This window comes from Aythya fuligula, chromosome 18 (assembly GCF_009819795.1).
Source record: "Aythya fuligula isolate bAytFul2 chromosome 18, bAytFul2.pri, whole genome shotgun sequence".
NCBI lineage: Eukaryota > Metazoa > Chordata > Aves > Anseriformes > Anatidae > Aythya > Aythya fuligula.
This window is the reverse complement of record NC_045576.1, coordinates 9,901,975-9,924,004: the sequence shown is the minus strand read 5'-3', so window position 1 is coordinate 9,924,004 and position 22,030 is coordinate 9,901,975. Positions and strand designations below refer to the sequence as shown.

The 22,030-nt window shown below is 40.9% G+C and overlaps 1 protein-coding gene across 2 annotated transcripts in view; it reads right to left on the bottom strand.

Moving 5' to 3' along the window:
• Window positions 1–648: 648 nt before the first annotated feature.
• CEP112 (centrosomal protein 112) overlaps window positions 649–22,030 on the bottom strand; it is a 161,619-nt gene continuing 140,237 nt past the window's right edge. The window contains exons 24-27 of one of the 2 annotated variants that reach the window (XM_032199772.1): window positions 19,148–19,237; window positions 4,851–4,952; window positions 2,431–2,495; window positions 649–1,068 (exon numbers count right to left, since the gene is read on the bottom strand). In XM_032199772.1, coding sequence (XP_032055663.1) covers window positions 1,065–1,068; window positions 2,431–2,495; window positions 4,851–4,952; window positions 19,148–19,237 — 261 coding nt within the window. In that variant the 3' untranslated portion in view covers window positions 649–1,064. Of the gene's footprint in view, window positions 1,069–2,430; window positions 2,496–4,850; window positions 4,953–14,395; window positions 14,683–19,147; window positions 19,238–22,030 lie in introns of those variants that run through there. The other variant, XM_032199773.1, reaches the window with a different exon arrangement.

The window sequence follows — 22,030 nt, the reverse complement described above, 5'->3', positions numbered from 1 at the left end:
GGCCCTCTCTCAAGCACTCAGGCCATGAGCTGTGCCCTGATACGAACACTGCCGGCAGCATGGTGCCTAGGAAGAAAATGGCTATTCTTGTATTCCGCCTATCTAAATTTACAGATTACAAACGTACTCGGGTACATTCTTGCTCGCGGATGGCCAAGAGATAAGGAAGCTCTGTGCTGGGGATGCAGAGAGAGCTACAAGGACGGCTCCCTGCCCAGGTCCCTCAGCTTTCCCCCACTTCCCACACCTCATCCTCTACAAACCCTGGGGCACCTTCTTGGAGGTACCAGGACGTTCAAGAGAGCCTGCGCACGCGCCCACGCGGAACCGGGGCCGTATCAGTTATGACTCTTTTTCAATAACGCCGCATAACTGTGTTATCAGTAAGTGACAAAGGACTTTCCTGTGACCGGTGCATGCAACCCCACTGGTAGCTTTATATGCTGTTAACTGGCAACAGTGGCTGCATTTGTCATCATGGTGTTTTCATTCATGCTACAATGCTTTCCTTGAAATACAGCACGGAATAATTTCCCAGTTTAAAAAAAAAAGCCATACAAGCTGTCATATGCACTGTGGCTGTTTAAGTGAGTGAGATGCCCAAGCAGGACAATAATGGCAAAACAAAATAGTACAAAATAATATTTTAATATTATGTAAACACATGGACACAAAACAATGTCAAAATATGTTAAAATATCTTGGACAATAATAATAGAAAATGGGATTTTCTTCATGTATAAAAGTGAAAAGAATGGTACTAGGAAGTAGTAACAAAAATATTAGTAGAGGAAACGTTTCCTCTTGGTAGGCAAGCACAGAGTCAATCACGCAGTATATCAAAAGTATAAATCTGTAATAAGATGATGATAAAAGGTAATGGAAGGAAAATACAACTAAAAAAGGTCTGGCATGAGCAATGGATGTGTTTTCATGAACTTCAGTGCATTTTGTATGCTAACAAAACAGCCACTGATCTTTGCATTTTAATGACAAGAGCCAAATCTTCAAACCTATTCAAAGCAGTCCATTTGGCAATCGAAGAAATCCAACAGCTCCAGCAGCTACCTGAAAATTAAGAGATTCTCATTAGTTCTATCTTACTGTTCTTGCTACAAAACACAACACGCTGAAATCACGGTTGGGCCCTGTCGCAGCGGGCTCGGTTACGGCTGTGACCACATCTGCAGCCGTAGGCACAAGCAGGCTGAAGTTAGTTCTTCACTGACAGATGTCCAATGTCAGCAAAAAAAAGCAGTATTTCAGTGAACAAGGGTCAGGAGTTACCAAAAAAAAAAACAACAACAAACCAACAAAAAACAAAACCACAAACCAAAAAACAAAATTTCGCATGAATGTAGTCTTGGAAAAAAATCTGATCAGTACCAAAACTCCTCTGAACAGAAGCACAGAAGCTCCTCTCCTGCTCGCTCTGTCCCCAACCCTTCCTCTCCACTGGGATGTGCACAGGGCTCCTTCCGCCCTCAACTTTTGGTCACTTGTGACCAGGCCTGATTGATGATTATTCATCATTTTAAATAGCAATTTTCCTAATTGTGAAGACATTAACTCAAAAAAAAATGAGACAAAATCCATCCTTTTGCAGTGCTACTGCTGTTACTGGAGAGTCTTGAAACTATATTACAGCTTTATATTTACCTAGGTTTTTTTTTTTGTTTTTTTTTTTGAAGTTACCTATGCTGGACATATTACCAAGAATTTATGACATTTTTAGCTTCCAATTAGCTTTATCTAATTCTTGTTAACAAAAAAATTTTGGATTAACATTTTCATCAACTTCCACGCCGTTAACATCTTTACAAACGTTCAATTATCTTAGACATTTTTACACTATTTTTACAAGCACGCATTTTCATTTGCAGAAAACCTCATGTGCGATATGAAAGTATCAAAAAAGCCAATAAATATAAAAAGACGGAGTGACTTTACTAGGAAATTTCCTTTTACTCACCTATCCATGTGAATCACTTACTCTAAAGGCACAGCAAGTCTTTTTATTGCTGCAGCACTTGCCATAATTTATATTGGAGGGTGTAAACGTTTGAAAAAAGCTCAGGCTCATGAAGATCCGGTACTTTGAAGATGTGATCTGTAATATTATGCATTGCATCATTGTTTTCTATCTTAAAAGGAGGTGGCATCACCGCAGAGCTGCAGCTGTGCACTGAGCCACTGTCTCATCATGAACATCGAGGCAAAGCCCAGACTTGCAATGCACCTGCGAGTTCTCTAATCTTGCTCTAATAGTACTGACTAAGCACTGGGAAAATTCTCAGACGCTTGTTTACTGAAAATAAGGATCTTTTAAAACGGCAACCATATTTGAGTGTTTTAATTAAGCCGTAAAACTTCAATAACTGGGATCTACAGGTGTGAAATGGTACAAATTAATCAAAGATAATCACGTACCTCCTGGTGCGGTAGGTATTCAGCTCGGCCTGTAGGGCAGAGGCTCTTTTCTGCAGAACATTTACCTGTAAAATACATCCCAAATGAAAATGCTGTACAAAATTTCAATAAATTTTGTACAAATTTATTGCACCATTAAACATTAAAACACGCATTTCATAATGGTGTTTTTCTTGCCTATTGTGCCTAAGTAAATGCAATAACATTTTAGCTGCATACTGGAATTAACCATAATACCTTATAGAAGATTGTCAGCATGGCTTTCCTGGCCTGCATATCCTCAGCACACCAGCTGCATGCTACCTACTTTAAGAACAGAGTCAAAACAGTTTTGAAATTCAGCTTGTGGTAGCAGATCGATTACGTGAGGGGTTGGGAACTCCAGTTGCACCCTCAACGCCCATACGAAGCCTGTGCTCTTATCCCTTCATTGCTGCTCTCCTGTGAAGATACTCACCTGTTCTGGATGGGTATGAAAATTAACGCTTATTAATACACCGTGGCCACTTTTGGACAAACCAACAAGAGCTGACAGTTGGGCAGCATACTTTATATTTAGCAATGTTTTTCAAAAACTTCGCCTAAGCAGCCAGTATTTTCTTTTTGTTTATTTTTATCACTGCTCGGGCTTTTACCCAGCCCATCTTCTTCATCCTCCTCCAACAATAAATAATCCTGACAGGTGCAGAGATTCCATTGCCCTTCTTGTCTGATGTTTCAAAACAGGAATTTCAACAATTTTCAAAGACTAGGACACCTGTGCTTCAGAAAAGAGCCCTGCTTACTGAGTGGTCTGCGACTACAGCATACTGCTGGAAATACAGCCAGCAGCTATGTATTTCTGGGATAACACCCAGTTTTTAGTGTGTGTAGTTACTTTTACTCTTTTGAAATGCTGCTGATGCTTACAAAAGCCCTGCAGGTAGATATCAGATTCTGCTTTTTTTAACTCCTTAAAAGGTGTGATACTCTTATATTAGCTCCAGTGTAACGCTTGCTACTAGACAGTGCTAATGGTCAACCACACTTTAAATATAGCTTTTTACTATCATCTGGAAATAGATTTCCCCTGTTGATCCTTAACTCTTTATTTCCCACAAATATTTAAGTGAAAAAGAGCTTCACTTCCATTAGGAATCCCTTGACATGTGGGCAGAGTGCCTGTAACATAGTGTTGAAATTTTGGCACCAGCAGCACATAGGAATTTGAAACTTTCCCCTATGAAAATTTCCTACTTCTATTAAAGGCAAACTTTGTCAGTGAAGTGTCTTGTGCTTGGAAAAAAAATGTTACATAATGACCCTTTTGCATTGTGCAGGAAGGAAGGAAGGAAGCAAGGAAGCAAATAAGGAGGGAAGGGGAAAAAAAGGCAATAAAAAGCAAATACATTAAATTAAAACTATTTCCCTAGAGATACTGCATAAGAAAGAGAAATTGAGAGTCTGTAGATGAATAAGAGCTTGAAAAACGGTCCTTTAAATTGGTATAAGGCGTGTGCTGATGTCAAGCCTAAACATGCATGCCGTGTCCTCAGGGCTTTTGCTCTTCTCTGAGCCCTGGGCAGCTCTGAGCCACCAGCAGGACTGCCATGGTGCTTCCTCATTTCTTCCCTTCAGCCCAGGACAGATCCCAGTCCTTCCTACCCATGCCTAAAAGCAGTCCTGCACTGGGCCATAAGCCAACACTGCCTGTTTTTTTTGGAGTACTGTTATTTGACATCTCTGATCATTCCTCTTTATTGTTATTTATCCTTCCTCAGACCTTTATGTGTCTGTGAGTTCAGGCAATGATGATATTATGCCTTCTTCCATCTCCTAATATAATATAATATAATATAATATAATATAATATAATATAATATAATATAATATAATATATCCTAATAGGACAGCACCAAATGACATATTTGGGAACCCCATACTAGAAGCATAACCAGTTCATTATTTACAATGTAGCGCCCTATTTACAATGAGATTTTGATATTTCTATTAGACAGTTTTATATCTGTTTCATATAAACAATATTGATTTTGTGTTACTGTAGATGATCTAGTGTTTTGAAACATTTAAGAGAAAGCATTACAGAAGTCCATTAGAGCCTCTTTCTACAGGAAAACCTAGAAATAACACAATAATCACTGGGACTACTGTCTTAAAAGAAGTATCTCACTTGCTTCATTATATAGGCTGAGAAGAAAACAAAATGATTTCTCTCTCTCTTTCACATCCTTTACAAGCATCCTTTAAAAAATTCCTCTAGGAAAAACAGGGTAAGAAAAGTGAGAGCAAACTGTAAGCTGTATTTGAAAGGCTGTGAAAATACTACTGAACACAGCAATATTTTCTGCTTTTGACTCTCAAGTGGAACAAAATCCGGCATCAAAAGATACAACATGATAGATAAATGGATAAAGATTTACCTGAGATTTTAAAGATACAATGGTGTCTTCAAGTTCTTGTCTCAAAGATGCTGGCATCAGACTTTTGAGTGTGTTTTCATATTCTTGTCGTATATGGGTCACCTGTAAGAGAACAGAAAAATACATTAAGAAAGGGCTACTTATGGAAGTTAGAGAATAACTTTTTTGCTTCTTTTGCCCTATTTGGAGTTCAAAAACTCAAAAACTCAGAACTGTTAGATCAAGAGAAAGGGAAGAAGAGAGAAGAAAGATCAGCAAAGATCTGCAAAGAGCAAAAGAGGAATAAAAGACAAAGAAAGGAAAAAGAAAACATGAAAAGGAAATAGTCATGAAAAGGAAATGCTAAGGCATTTGCTGGGACATGGTCAGAAGAAGGACTACTACTAGCTTTCCTAAATCTATCTCAATAGAGCATTTAAGCAGACAAACTGCAGATCGTTAGTCAGCAGGTTTCTAGCTCACAGAAGTTTCCTTTTTCTCTTTGGTGGGATCTTAAATCAGGTCAGTGAGTGATGTTTGCCCCTTACTCCCTTAGACAAGGTGACTTACTGTTTCCTGCGAGTTTTTACAAAATTTCTCAACCTCAGGGATCTTTTAAGACTTTTTTTTTGTTCGCTGTGCACCCATTTTTCATTGCACTTTGCGTCTTCCTGAATTTCATTCTTAGGCGACTGAGGGATATGGGCAAAAGGCCTGCCAGCACCAGTGCAAGTATTTTAAAACCTGCTTTAAAGTTATTATACACAAAAGCTGCAAATTGTTCTTTGCTCCTTTTCATAGATCATGGTTCAATCATGCTTCACGAACTAAGGCAAACCAGTTTATGTAGTAGTTTTACAGCTTATTGCAGATAACCAGGTAAAGATACCCGACCAGTAAGAAGACTGCCTATTTCATCACCTAAAATAGCAATATCATCATTTGTACAACTAACTCTTCCCATAAGGTGGATGCAGTTGTATTCTAAAGAGAACTATCAAGCGGAGTAGCACGTTAGGAATTTCCAAGTAATCAATAGGCAAAAATGTCAGCCTGTTTTATTGTACAGCTGGGAGACCTCAACCAATAGGTTCCAGCATCTTCAACATGTTATGAGATGAGATGTTCACATAAAATTCACTACGACTACAGAAGTCTAGTCTATACTATAGTTTAGGTATAGACTAGAGTATAGTTTATAGACTCTTCTAGTCTATAACCTTATCCAACAGATGTTGAATAAAGAGTTCAAAGTGGCATTAGGTGAAGACATCAGTTGGAAGGATTGTGCTTTGGTACCCTCCGCTGGGACTGTACTTGCTGAACCTTGTGCATAAGTCCCGAGAGCCTTGCTCAGCTTTGCATCTCGCAGGACTACTTGCACACTTTATTACTTTGCTGAATCAGGGCCTCACATCTGTACTTACCTTCCAATAGGATGAACTGCTTAATTCAAATTAACCAAGCACTTAGGTGTTTTTCTGGATTAGCTGAATATGTAAATAAAGGATGAAAGGGATTCAATATCAGATTAATTTATGAAGTATCCTTAAACTTTCAACTTGATTCTTTTTTTTTTTTTTTTCCGATGCATCTACACACCAACACCATTTTGTGCCGATTCTACTTTAGTTACAAAATTTCTTAGATCTGACATTGTGACCACAAATCAAAACCTCAGTCTCACATCTGAAGAAGCCGTAACTTCTACCTTCCAGCTCCCAGCCTTCTTACACACATGCTTACACACGTGATGACCGAGCCCAAAGTTCACCCAACGATGGGCTAATTACCATCCTTTGGAAAAAGCAGGGCATGCCAAGCTATGCATTATGCACAGTACAATTATCGATGTAAGAGGAATAAAACAATCTGATGAAAATTTTGTCTATGAGTCATTCCAACGTGCGGAAGAAATCTCCAAATCTCTATGCAAATAGGCAATTAGAGGCTTTCCTTGTGAACTGCAAGTGATGCTACTATGCAAATACAAAGAAATAACAGGAAAAAAAACACTGTAAGACAGGAAACCTTGTTTGAACTCAGCTTGTATATAAGCCAGTGATCAAAATTTATGCTTTTTAAAGTTACTCCAATAAACTTATTCTACTCTTTGTATAAAGGCTTACAAAGTTGTGAATAGGTGCTTTGCCAGCATAAATACTTTCCGAGCCAACTGCTCATTTGGGTGGGGACCTTGATACAGCAGAAACATGTATTTCAGTTAATTCACATTTCTTACATTTGTTCTTGGTGAGAAAGGAGTAGAATCAGGCAGCTAGAACCGCAAAATGCTTTTATTCCCTCACTGTGAGCGATGAAGGTATATTTCACACGTCCGAGGGTCTGGATGGCTCTGCTGGTTATAAATCTATCCCCACCACCAGTGACGTCCAGAGGAGGCTTCGGGCGTGGGACGGCTCAGGGAGCTCCGCAGGTGCTGGGCTGGCACCGCTGGCACAGTGGCACAGAGCTGCCACTTCCCCCGAGTTTTGGGAGTCCCTGAACACTTGGGCTTGTTCCCCATCCCTAAGTGCATTTGAAGTCAAGACAGATTCCCTTTCACTGCATATGGGCTTAGTTCACGGACCCAATCCCATCCACCACAAACCACCTTTGCTGCACAGCTTTATGGTGGGTTTGCAGAAGCCCCCAGGCAGACAAATGTCAATTTAATTACTCAAATTGTCTATAAGCCACATTCACTCAAGGTTCAAGGCTACGTTCGATCCAACACTTCCCACCACCTTGCTACTATGCTGGGGTGACCCAAGCAGCAAAGACAGCCCAGCTTTCTAGCCCTTAAGCTCCCCATTTACAGGCCATGGGGACACAAGGAGCTGACCCTGGTGTAACTCAATACACCATGACCCAGGGTCCTGGGACTCACAGCAGCTTCCTTGGGAGCCAGGCCTGCAGCAGGGACCCCTTTCTGTAATTTTTCCTGGAGGAACGTCAAGAAGGTTTAATTCTAAATAGACACAACAACAATTTGAATACAGCTCTGTCAGTGAAACAATAATAATCTCACTGAGAGCAGTCAGCTTTCAACCAGGTCGTTGTTTTTAATCTGCAAGTGTCCTCCAAAGACGTCGCTTTCCCAGTGCTCTTTAATGTTTGCTATTAGCTCTGCAAGGCACCAAGGGGACTGTTCCTTTTTGATGAAGGTGTTTCTTGGAAAGTCAGGAAGAAACACATACTGTGCTTTAAAATACAGCTATGCATGACTGGGTCGGCTGAAAAAGGAGAAAGAAAAGGAGAAGCAAGTCCTGGTAGCAGAAGTATTGCTTGGGGCTGGTCTCTTATCGGGTTCAGAGAGGAGACACACTTCTCGCAGTGCAAACTGTTCTTTGGCATTCAACCACAATTTGTTTGTTCACTAAGACAAAGTATGTTGCTTTCAACTGTGCTCACTAATAATTGCATCACAATAAGATGAAAATAAGATCCCAGCTGTTTCCTGTCATAATATGGTAAACAACATGCTGATATTTTTGGCTGAGGTTACTATCAAGGTTTATTGACCAAGAGATTAAAATAGCGCATGGCAAAAATCTGAATCACTTCTTAGAACTGACAGATAACACACTGTGGGCTAACACACACTAATTTTAATCGGGGAAGCTTTTTTTATTTTTTAGCCTTTATTTTTGACCAATGAAAGCTATGTCTGCAGGGATTGTGTGTGTGCATGTGCACCTTAAAGGCTTTTTTGTTCTTTTATAGCCTCCAGCCGCCGCCCTAGGATCCACAAATACCGTGTCTCCTCTTGTGCTCCAGAGATGTTTAAAATTGCAATTCTTCAGCCCTCAGGAGGGCTTTAGTCTTCTGGATGAGGATAGCTCTATTTCATTTACTGTTGTGTTCGTTTTCCTTCAGTCCTGAGAAAGCCTTTTTTAAATTCATTTTGGTGAGTTGATTTAATCCAAGAACCCCCAGGAAGGTTTTATAGCTTTTAATATTAAGCTGCCACACTGCTCTTTGTTTATTCAGGTTGGTGGCTAGCATATGAGGTTTAAAGTTTTACCATCAATCATCTTTGGTGTCAGTAAAACAACCGAAAGCTGAAGTTGCCATGCAGAGGTAACCTATGGCTAGTCACAAGAAATTAGAATAAAAAGGAGAGAAACCTTCACACAATTATACAAAGTGATACAAAAAGCAGGGAAGTTATAACTTCACAGACTACAACGAGATCTCGGCATAGCTGGTCACTGACTGTTCCCAAGAGATAAAAGTTGGATTCAGTGCTCAGCAGAGAAATACAGCACTGAGCTTCTAAGCCAAGGCCTGGCCCAAGAGCTTTTTGGTAGAATAAGACAAATTTCAGTTTTAATGCTTCTCTTCTGTGCTTTTCTTTCCTTCTTTCAAGATGTCTGTGATGCCGACTTTACCATCCGGAGCGCACCAGCCCTGGGGATGGCAGGTAGTGCAACATCCCCTTCTCAAACCATTAAAAAACAAACCCAAATGCAATCTTCTCCAGATCTCCCAACTTTAAATTACTTGATTTGAACCAGAGGAGCATAAGGGAAATACAAATGAACCACTGAAGTGTATGTTGCCAAAGCAAAGGAAGGTACCACAAAAGAGTTGGTGAAGTTCCTATTAAAAAAAAAAAAAAAGTCTTGTCTTGAAGGGCATGAAGTCAACATTTTGTTTATGTCAGATAAGAATCGAAAGGCAGCTCACTTAACTTGGGTTTTGTGGTTTTTGGTATCTTAATTTCTGCCTGCTTGTAATATTTGTGAAGGAGGATAATCCCACGTGTGCCAGGAAATCCTAGGATAGTGACCAAAAGGTATAATTAGGATCAGGTAATTATTATCAAATTTTCTCCACATTTCAGGGACGTAAGATGAGATAAGTTATTTCCTGTCTCTCTCAAATTCTTTCCTGGATTATTTGAATAATGACATGTGGTTTAAAATGAATTTGTAATGGTGTTTAAAAAAGAAATCTCTTAAAAAAGTTTGTGCATCTGTTCTGCAGTACACACCTCTGCAGAAGACATGAAAGATGTGTTGTAATAAATCTGGAGATGAGTTAGGGTACCAAAAAGGGAAAAATAACTCCTTCAGCCTTAGGCAAACCATTTAATCTCTGACTAAAGTTTCATCCTAAATGAGGATAATAATATTGCACGGGTCAACTTCATTCAGGTGATGTGAGGATGGCTGAAGTAATTTTCAGAAAGCAGTTTGAAAAGGGCAAGTGAAGGACAAATTACTGTGATGCCATCTCAATTAAAACAACAGCAATAACAAAACCAAACCAAAATGCACACATAACCTCCCCCTAAAAACCCACCCAACCAACCAAAAAACAACAAAAAAGGACCACCAAGCCAAAGAATATCAAAGTAATGATTAACTGTAGCTTGTTTCTCTTCTCCCTAATTGCAGAGCCTCCTCTGCTTCTCAGCACTCCTAAACCCTCCATGAGTAGAGCTCTGCTCCCCCAAAACTGCTGAGAACTGTATGGGCGCCTTCCTCCATGGGCCCGCCTGGGGAAAGCTGGGCCATCTCTGCAACCAAGGAACAGAACACACCAAAAGCTGTAGTTCCTTTCCTTAAGGTTCTGATCTCTAGAAGAATTATTACAGCTTGAAATCTCCTCAAACAGTTTTTGTTAATGAAGAATCAAGGGATGTATTATTATTTTTTTTTCAATGGAGAACAAGGCCGCGTCATTTGTCATTTCACAACACAGGCAAACATGAATATCCGCTGCTTTTCAGTCCACATCCTCTCTTGTTTCAGGCAGTGGGAGCTTCTATTCTTACTGTGAAACGTATGTTGAAATGCGGTTCTTACGGATTTAAAGAAATATTATGCAATTTGATATAAACGTTCTCAAGTTCTTCCAGAAAGTAATGAACACCATAAATTGCACGAGCGCGGTGTGGCTGAGGGCAGTAACTAAGCAGGATCAACTGAGCCAGTTATTTTGTCAAGTGTGCACCATGTTGTTCTCCACGGAGAAAATACTACTGGAGAACCTCGTCTGTTCTGACAGTTTCAATAAAACATAAATTGGTGGCATAGCTGTCCCCTTTGTTTTTCTGTCTTTAGCTAGTAAACCATCTGAGCGTCCAAAATATTCTTGCCTTGGTGTTTCAGTAACCCGCAGGGACCGCCGGTTATGCCAAGCTGCTGGCTGCACACTGAGCTTTCTGCTCAGTTAGTTTCTTCCAACCTGCGTTCAAGAGGCCTTATTACTTCAGGGGTTTGTATTTTGATATCTTTCTGTGCTTAACCAAGATCTCCCACCTGGAAAATCCTCTGTTTGCAGTTAGGCAACGCGAGCCTATATAATTCATAACTGCAAAGGAAGGGAAGTCAGGCAAAACTTTAAAAAAAAAAAATGCAGTGGGCTGCATATGGCAAGAACAGCATTCTTGGGATTACGCGAGTTGGAGAGGAATAAAAGCTTTCACTGTCAACACCATGGAACAACCAGGAATGCTGTGGCTAGAAAATTCACGCTGTTCTCTCAACCTCCCCCTCCGAAGGGCTCCTCTATTGTTCCAGTTGGGATTTGGAGGATCCCTGACTTCTCCCCTCCTTCGAGATGACTCATTGCAGATGCCATCCCTGTCCCTGAGCAGTATTTCCTTCGGCTCTTGTCAGTGCCATCCTTTCATCCGACGGAGAGGTCGTAACTGCGCAACAAGTGGTCCTCCTCGTGTAAGAGCAGGAATCGAAACCAGCCCGGGAACCGACCAGCACCGTGGGGCCAAATCTGAAGACACATGGTACTCATTTATGGCTCTGTCGATGGCAGAGAATTTTTAATAGGCTATCAAGATAATTAAGTCTGAAATAAAGCTATAAGCATCTTTGACACTACCATGGGAATGTATTTCTGTATTTCAGTTTTACATTCCAGCATGTGTTACCTTCTACATAATCCTTTCCATCCTGGGGTGGTTCAGCAAGTCAAGGTTTTGGTATCTGATAGGAGAGGTGCTGAGTGCTCACTAATGACGGCAAGAGCTGACACAGCTCAGCAGCATGCGGGATTAAGCTCAGTATTTTCACACTGTCTGTGTGAACACACAAATCTTTGTAGATAAGCTACTTTTACTATCACCATTTCCCCTCTTTCAAGAAGGAAAATGTAACCAGCATCTCAACTGGAAAGCAAGCTGCCAGATTTAGGAAGCATCACAGCTGGTAAGTCTATAAACTTTGAGCCAGGTGAGCAGGGTAGCTGGGGAGAGAACTGTGGTTGCACCTCCCCGATGCACTTCTGAAAGATGGCACTTGGTGTTGAGCAAACTGCAAACAAAATAACACTGTAAAATTCAGATGATGATAAAATTGGCATTAAGCTGGCCTTTCTTCAGTCCTTTTCAGTTCCATCCAAGCACCTCGTCACCTGTTAAAAACGAAAGGGGTAATTCACTGACCACACATCACCGAGAGCCTGCCCTGGAGATGCGAGGTCTGTCCTCTTTTCTGCTGTCATCCAGCTGTCTCCTCCATGCAGTGCCACTTCTCCTCTTTTAGTTCTCTGCATTAAATGCCACCAACATTGCTGTTCGTAGTTGTACTTAAAGCTATCCCAGGCACACTTCTGATAGAACAAAATTCCTTTAATTGATAATGTGCAAGCAAACCACAGATGCTCTAAAATGATGTGCTGCTCTTTTATAAGTAAGCTTTCTTTCTCATTCACTCCTATTTAAGACAAAGAGCTAGAAAAATGTCAAGTTAAAATACTCTCTAATTCCTGCGTGCTGGCATATGCTTCTATTCTTCTTTGGCGAAAGTATTTTTTCTCCTTTCAACTGTTTGTTCTCTACTTTCTGTGTTACTCTCTTTCTCCAGCTGGCCACTTCATTCCAATAATTCATTCAGTCCTATGAAGTAGGCATACATTTGTGTATTTTCCAGTTGTGTCTGATTACCAAAGCTAACATTTGATCACCGACTTCCACACATGCATTATCATCATCATCTACCTCTTTTCCCTTTGACAGTCTCACAGTTGGTGAGAGCCTTCTCTCCCGCAGTTCCTGCCATATGGAGCTCCCGGTAACTTTCAACTCTATTGATTTCCAGTTCCTTTCAAATCCCACCTGAAAATTTGTTTTTCTGTGCTTGAATCTGAGCTGCTTCTTCCTTCTGTTTTGAAACTTTATGCTATACAGCATGCCATATTCTGCTTAATTCTGCTTTCCTTTCATAGTAGGCTGTTAAAGAAAATGCTATACAAGACACAAAATATGGCAAATGCAAAGTTCTGATTTATTGTAACAATCCCAGACTTAATTAAAGATTGGAGGGGCACCACTGAATCAAACTGATTAACGAATATATCAGTGGAATTGTATGTATGGTAGACATGAACCAACACGGAAGTAGAAGAATCAGGCTCCAAATAAAGACAATACTGATTTTATAGCATCGTAGTCAGCTTTGCCATGCACCTACAGATGCACCTACATCCATGAAAGGTTATTTATGAAATATAACCAGGGTCAGCGTCATTCTTCCTGAACAGCCTCCGTCAGGAAGTCCCAAATAAGAAAGAAAATGTAAGACATAGATGTCTTCGTCTGCATATGCCAAACAGACTGACCAGCTGCTCTCACTTATTTCAGATTCTTTGCTGCTTGTATGTGGCCCTCCAACAACTTCTTTTCCAAGAAAATATTTTAAACTTTAAATTTGTCCACCGTAAGTAGCAAGAAAAGAAATCTGCTGTCTGCAGATATTGAATCAGCAGAACTTCAGGTGCCAGCCTGCGGGGAGCTACGCCATTTGGGCTGCTCTTTTACATTTTTCACAAAACGTATACATTTCTTGAAATGCTTTATGAAAGGAAAAGAGCTGAAGTATGCAGTACCCTCCTGTTCGGGGTGCTGGCAGAGCGACAGATGAAACAGAAAGGAGAGAAGCAAACGGGCACGGAGGGATGGGCACAGAGGGGGGGACACCCTCCCTCAGCACGCAGCGCTCTCCAAACGCAGCCTCTCCGGTACGTGCTGGTCGCATGCAGAAACCTCAGGAGCTGTTTGAATGTGACATTATTCGGTGTCGATTTTCTTGTGAGTCCCAGTAGAAACTTCTTTTGGATTCTCACCTTCTTCCCCAGTGCAGCACAGCCCGCCGAGCCCCGATGCCAGCGCGGGCTGCCCCAGGGGTTAACTGGCAGCTGCTCCACAGCCAGCGCCAGGGCTCCTCGCTGCGAATCGCTTCTGTGGTTAAGATCGTTCAGATCTACACTGAGCTTCCCATTTCTGTGGGAGCACAAACGGGTCTCTGGGGAAAAATTCTGGAAGGATGTCAACACCGTGGGTTGAAGCAACCAGAGCAAATGGCAGAATTTCATCACCACCTCCAGTGCGTGCTTACTGTTTGTTTCTTAGTTTCCAAAGGGCTCAGCAGCTCTGCGAAACAAATACTGTCTGAATCCTCTTCACCTGCAGATTGGCCACAAAGCAAAGCTTTTATTTAAATGCCCAACCTGGAACCACAGAATCATTTAGACAGGTAAGGACCTTTAAGATCATCAAGTCCAACCATCCACCTAAACTACAGCTTATTAACCTGGTTTTAGATGACTCCAGCGTGTTCTGAGAAAGACAACTCTTTGAGAAAGTCTGGAGATCCATGGATCACGTTTCAATCACCAGGATTCGAGGCAGCACAGTTCGATAACTTTTTGCAGTTATCTGAGGCACCTGAGCTGGAAGTTCTCATGCGCCACGGACGAGGCTGGTTTGGAAGCAGACTTCCTGCTGTGGCTCACCATGGCCAGATGGAGGAAATTCCTCTCCTTCCATGTCATTTTTCCAGCACATACATAAAGCTTTGGCAAAGTCGTGGGAGCAGCCGTGGAACTGTAAAGGCAGGCCAGGACAACGGAAGTGAGGGCAAAGATTTTCTGTGAATTTTCTGTGCATTTAACACTCTACAGTATCTTTGAAAAAAAAAAATATGGGAAGATGGACAAAAAGCCCTCAACAGAAGGGACAATATTACTCAAGTCTTCCAGCCTTTGATGCATTAAGAATTACTTGGGGCACATACCCTGGACATAGGCTTATCTTGCTCATCTCTATCTTGCTGTTTCTTTACTCATAGCTCCCGAAATCTGCAGACAGTAGCACCATTCCCATCAAGGATAAGGTGTGGCAAACGTTAGAAGTTCCCTGTGCTACACAGCAGCTAAAATTTCAGAATGATGCATCACAGCATTCATCTGAGAACAAATATATTTAGTTGGCATGGAAACAGTAAGTTAGGCTGAATGTGGTAAATATCCAGCAGTCATAAAATATTGAGCAAGTCAGAATAATAAACATTAAAAATGAAAACTCGCTGAATGCTTTTGAATCATAGCTCTTTTACAATTATCACTCCTGTTGTCATTTGAACACAAGTGAAATCCACTTAACAAACTAAGCCTTTCCATTTTATTCCAAATTCTTGTACAGCATCCTTATTCAGATAACTCCTTTCTCCCTTTTTAATAATCTATCTGAGAAAAAAAGAAATTAAAGGGCTGGAAACCTATATTGGCATTCCCCTTCCTTTGTCAGTAATATTCATGAATTGAACATAATTGATTTTCTGTCTTCAGAGAGTGTCTCTCTTTAAGTCTCTAATTGTGACTTGGCAGTTTGGAGGACTATTCCTAAGGTTTGAATACCTATTGTGATGTTACCTTGATTATTCATGAACATGACAAACTTTTTTTTTCCCCTGTATCATCCCCTTATTAGAAATTTTATTTCATACCCAATCCAGCCCTACATTTAAAAATATTAGACTGAGGAATGAAAAGAATAGACGTGTTCTTTCTGAAGAAATCTTGCATCCTTTCATGCAATCATCGAAAGAAAGATTATTGGAGTTTCCTACTGTTCTGAGTTGTGTTGATTATCCTTACCAAAAGGAAATTGAAATTAAATGAGGTATTTTAAAGAAATCTAGGTAATAAAGCAAGAACAAGATCACTATCATGATTTTTTATACAGGCCCCAATTCAGCAAAATTCTTTGCACATGCTTAAACTCCCATACTCATTGAGGCACATGCTTAACCTCTTAGTGATGCGTCATGTTTAATTACACATACACAGGATGTGAAATCTGCTGTATGAACAATTTGAATTTTTTAACTATGACTGACAACCGCATCAAGCTGTATAATTCACGGAAGAGAAACATTTTTAATAGAACGAAAGGCATTTCTGTCAGATATCTTGTCTTGCATTAGATCCGCGCACGTATCAGAGACAACCATGCAACACACCTCAAGAACTATACTACAGGCATGGTACAGGAATATAATCTAAATGGGATCAGTTTCCAAATTTAATATATTACTGAGATATAAGAAATTTCATTATTGCTTTGCAAAGAAAACATTTAGGTGCGCCCAAATTTCCTAGGAACCTTCTTAGACTATTTTAATCGTCTTGGGACTATATACCAAGAAACCTATATATATAAAGCTATATATTAGGGGTGAGTTACACTTTATTTACTGCTAGCTTGTCACTTGCCATGAACGCACTTACAAACATCTCAAGAAGTCAGACATCTAATTTTTGAAAATCATCCAGCATTTCAACATGAAGACAGATGATATACCCAATTGTGAGACTCCAGTCTAGAAATGACAGTACTGACCGTAGGCACCATTGCCCTAGATAGCCATGATTAGTGGAGACAGGAGATCCTCTAGTGAAAGGGCACAATGATTTAGGTTAGTCAAAGTGGGAACGAAAGGTAAAATACTGGAAACAGTGCAATGAGTGAAACCACTTTTGACAAATGTACGTCCATTGGGACTGCAGCACAACATTCGTGTAAAGTTGCCATGCTGCGGCATGACAATCTGTCCCACTGGTGAAATGACACAGATAGACCACGATTGCTTCTACTCACACCATAAGAAGATTGAAAAAGTAAACAGGAATAAACACAGGTTCGTACAATAACACGAAATCCTGGAATGAAAAGGCTCCATAAAAACAAGAGCTCCTCAGGGCTGCAACGTCATGCTCACCCCCAGACAGCTCATGGCTTGCCATCAGAGTCCTCCTAACAGGCTTCTGCCCTGCTATTTACAGGACAGTTTATGTCAGTGGGTTGACTCTGCCTCTCTGGATAATTATCATACAGAAAGGTTAACTCTGTGCAATCACCAGAGGGTTACTGGCACTAAGAGCTAAGCTCTGTGGGTCTGTCAGTCACTCCCGGAGCCTGAAGAGTTATAAGGACGCTGCACTGAAAAGAGACAAACATGGAGCACTGAGATACCACCCAACAAGCCATAACGAGAAACAGCTTTTTATTTTTAATTAAAAGCACAACAAAATGTTTTTTCATGTCTCATTCATTTGTTTGTTGTTGTTATAGAATCAAAACACAAGATTTTTCCCTTTAATGAAAAACAGAAGCTGTTTAACCCTCTCTCCTCCTTACTTAAAGACATGTAAAAGCTCAGAAGAGAGGCCTTTGTAACTGTGCCAGTGCAAATTTTGATGTTTTATGCAATCCTGACACAGGGAATATTTTGTAAAAGCAAGAGAGCAAGTTGTAAGTTACTGCCTTAAATATTTCAGCTCCCTAATCAACTGAGGAGTCATCTCAGCTGCTGTTAAGGCTTGATGAACATGCTCACAGGTAGTCTGTCCTCAGCATAATGATGGGGAATACACCAGAGCTGTCACTTTTGCCTTTTCCTTCTGGACAGAAAAGCGTAACTATGGGATTCACCAGTCACAGAGGAGACACGCTAACAACTTGCAAAATGGGTGTCGGCCTAAAAAACCAAACGCACCTACGCAAGAACTGTCTCAACAGACGCAGCCTGTTCAGGAAATCTCAGTGCAGGAGTGGCAGGGACAGCACTGCGGAGGAGCTAAGGTATAAGCATCACCACAAAGCCACCAACGTGGTACTGCTTTAGAGAAAGAGCTCTGAGCTGGGTGATGCAGCAGTGTCATTTAAGTAACATTTCTGATCCATTTATATTGAGAACTGTTCCCTCCCAGCAGAGATGGTCCTTCATTAAATCTACCCAGGCAGGATGTTCCTGCAGGTGGGCTTGGACATGGAAATCTCCTAAGAGAAGACCTCTGAGGCATTAAGGATAGCCCATCCCGCCAATCTGCGTGTTCTTAACTTTTACCTCAGTATTTCATAAGTCATTTTTTGTTTCTCCTCCTAGATACCCTCACAGAAAGGGTCAGAAAAAAAATGCCAAACAGCAATAGCAAAGATTAAAGAAAAAAATAACAAAAATAAGGCATTTGCTAGAGTACCGTCACTTCACAGCATTCAAGCCAATGTTGTTTCCCTGGAGGGACAACCATGCACCAAACAGCTAATTGCCCTTCTTTTTTGGGAGACTGAAGCTGAAATGCAACATTGTAGGCCGGCCACCAATCACACCGAACTCCCCATTGCAACTAGGGGTGAACGTGGCCCAGCATCTATGTTTGTAAGGCAGAAGGGGAGAGAGAGAAGTAAAGCTTATCACCGGTTTTCCTAAGCACAAGTACCTGAGGGTAAACATGGGGGGTGAACAAGGGCTCCTACCCGCAAGCAGGATAATGACAACTGGGGGGACATATTTGCAATTCCTCATCATTACTTTTACAGCCACCCCAAGTTACTCCGCAGTTACAGGTACGGTTTGCGCACCACCAAATAAAGTTCTGAAATGCAGCAAAACCTCATTTGTATTGGAGATCCATGAATCTGCACGCGATTCAGATTTCCACAACCTCGACATTTTCCTGAATGCGCCAATTTAATCTGGTTTAAAAGCAGATCATTGGCTTTCTGTTTCAATACTGCTCTGTAAATTACATGCACTCTTTCGCTTGAAGCACACTAAATCTCTGATTTCACTGAAAGTGTCCACATGAATTTTAGCAGTATTAATCATATGGAAGTGTTTACAGACAACATGCTAGGACAATGAACGCATAAGATCAGCAATAAAGATTATTTTTTATCTCAGTTATTGTCCAATTATAATTCTCTTAATACAAGCCATTAACAAACAGGTTAGAATAGTCCCAGGAACCTATGGTAAAACACTGGAAAATAAATGCATCATTTAACAGCTAGAATAGCTGAAATACCAACTTGAAACAGAGAGCAAGAGATAAGTATTTGCCCGTAGGGCTCAGACGGTTTAATTCTCTTTTATTAACAAAAACAGAAGAGAAAGCTCGCTGAAAATTTTGCAGGAAAAGATGTGTTTTTGCTTTGAAGCAAGGTATTACTTTTAACCATCGAACCCCCTTGCCCAAGGGGAGGGGACTGGGGAGAGCAGCCCTACCTGCATGTGGGCCTGCAGCTCCTTGTGTTGCAGCTTCTTCTCCGCGGCGCGCGCCTGGCTGCGGCAACTTTCCGCTTCGTCCTGCAAGGCCTGAAACAACACCAAGGGGTGCAAAGCACACGTGAGACCCACGGGACGGCACAAAGACTCACAGGCAACGCGGCGCAACGATCAGTTGCGGGATCTCAGATTTTGGTTAGTGTCTCGTTTGTGCAACCTGTGCTTCCCAGGAGGGCTTTCGCAGCGTACAAATAACTCTTCCTCAAAGGCAGACCAAAAGGCCTCTGGAAATCCCTGTCTGGAATTTCAGTGAAATCGCCCCCCGTGCTACTGCAGTGGGAAAGTCACTGAGCCGAGGGGCTCCCCTCCTGCCCTGCAGTGCAGTCGAGCATGTGAGCAACAAACGCAGCATAAATGGCAATAAATAAAGGGAATATTATGATCGTGTCACTTTACCACAACCATCCAGTCTCTCTTTAGTTCAGAAATAATCACTTCTAAACCGAGCTCGTAAAATACATTGACAAATTTATTTTGTCATTATTGTTCTTCTTATATATTTATTTTTATTATGGCAGCCCCTCGGAGCCTTGATCTTTTTGTTATGTGCTTCACAAAAGAAAAGTCATGCCCCAAGGAACTGATAGTCTGTGTTATTTCTAACAGATACACACCAAACAAACAATACAAAGTTTCAAAGATTTTTTTTTTAAAGTTTCCTAGCCATTGTTGGATGTTTGAATACACACTTAACGTTTACTTACACACTTACTAAAAGCTTAGTTATGTTGTCAGCCTGAATAAAGGCATTGTTAGCTGCAAGTGCTGACTTGAAGCAAAGTGCACAATGTGGATGTTAGATTGACATCAGCACAGAGGCGGCTGTGGCAGCAGAAAGGGAATATTTTGAGCTATCTTTTGTATGCCAGGAAATCAGGGCACAGCTACCCATCGGCTGAAAAGCGTGGAGCAGGGTGAGGACCGGCTCTGAGAAGGGACCTGCCCTGGGGATACGCTACCAGATCCACTGAGGTGCCTCCAGGGTGGCTGTTTTAAAAGCTGAGCTGCTCGGAGAGCTTGTGTGGGGTGTGCTGCAAAGCAGGGACCAAGAGTCCCTGGAGTCCTGGTGCCTCTTGCAGGACACGCGGTGTGTTTCTTGTTCTCATGCTTCCTTTCTCGTTCTCGTTCGCTTCCTCAAAGCAGAACGCCCGTTCGTAAATCAGGATCGTTAAAAGTACACCAGTACAAAGATTTAACAGAAAAAAACCCTTGCTCCTTCCACAGCACTGAAATACTGTGCTCCCAAATCATTTACGGGATAAAATTGCTATGGAGATAAGATAAGAGGACTACTTATGATAGATCTTGCACATTGTTTTGAAGTGATGCCAGGCATTAACTTTAAAGTCTTATAGCTATAAGACTATTACATGTTCGAATGCCAAAAAATTTAACCAGACCCAAGCATGAACTTCAAATCTGCCCAGGGACTTTTATGCTATCATCACTTCTGAGAAATGTTAAAATCCAGTCTTGAATATATGACTGATCTTCAACACTCAACAAGTTTAACAGCACCATTCATTTACATGAATATAATTAAACGCGTGTGAATTGGAGGCTTTTATTTTGTACATTTAATATCGTAACTTAAAATACAAACAAGCCTACCTTGTTTTAAAACTTAAAATGATCGGATTGTGCAATGTGGAAATGTAACACACAAAGAGCAGGGCACTTGGCGTATTGGAAAGATCACTAAAGAAACAATTATTTTGACAAAATCTTCCCGTAACACCCAAGTGTCCAGGCATGACCAGTACAGGATGGCTCTCAGGAGCATTCACAGAGCACACCTGGGTAAACTATAAAGTCAGAGCTGCCTTCTGCTGCTTCCACGTGATCAGGTTATACAACCCAAACAGCTTGGCACAGTGAAAAATGAGGATTCCCTCCTAGCACTCATGAGCAAGTTTGACTCTAATGCACAGCTTTGAGGATGACCAAGGCATAGCACATACACCCAGCCACTTCTGAGTGTATATGTATGCATTTGTCTCAGAGAACAGGTACCTATCACACAAATCCACAAGTACTGAATACAAAATGGATGGATTATTTTTACTTTCCTACAGCAGACAAACATACTTTGCAGAGCATAAATTGAGAGGTCCCTCTAAATCCAAGGGTTTGTGATGCATCTTGAAGTAATTTCATTTGGGAAATTCAGATGACACATAGTCTTTGTTAGGTCCACCTACTCTAGGCAGTACTTGTCTGCATGGAGCCTACATACTCTGTTTCACTCAGAGAGCAATGTCTTAAACAAGCACAATTAAAAAAAAAATATATGTATATATATTAAACTATTGTATAAAGTATAACAAACTATGAAGTTTTATAATTATCCATTCATCAAGTGTTGAAACCAATGTACTGTACGAGTTTACAAACTTTTCCAATCACAATTGGCTGTTGGCTCCTTTTGTATTGGGGCTGCAGAAAAGACAAAGGCCTCCAAACAATCACAGATGCTTTTAACTTTATCATTTTTTGACTATTGCTGGTGAACCTAAACGTGTTGCACACTGGCTCTCCTGCCAGTCACTTTGTAGCTTTGTTTATAAAGGCTGCCCTAGAAGTAATTCAGAGTGTTCATTTGGATATTTCAGCTTTTGACTCTGCACCAGGACAACCTAGTAAAACCAAAAGATCAGTACTTGATCAAAGCCACGTGAAAAAAAAAAAAAAAAAAGTAACTCAAAATCTCATGGTTGCTGTAGATTCCTGCATGTGATTATCTCTGAAAATAGTAATTAGAAGCAAGCAAGATTGTTGCCCATGATTTTAATTTTCTAGGAGGAATCAGGATGGCTGTCACGA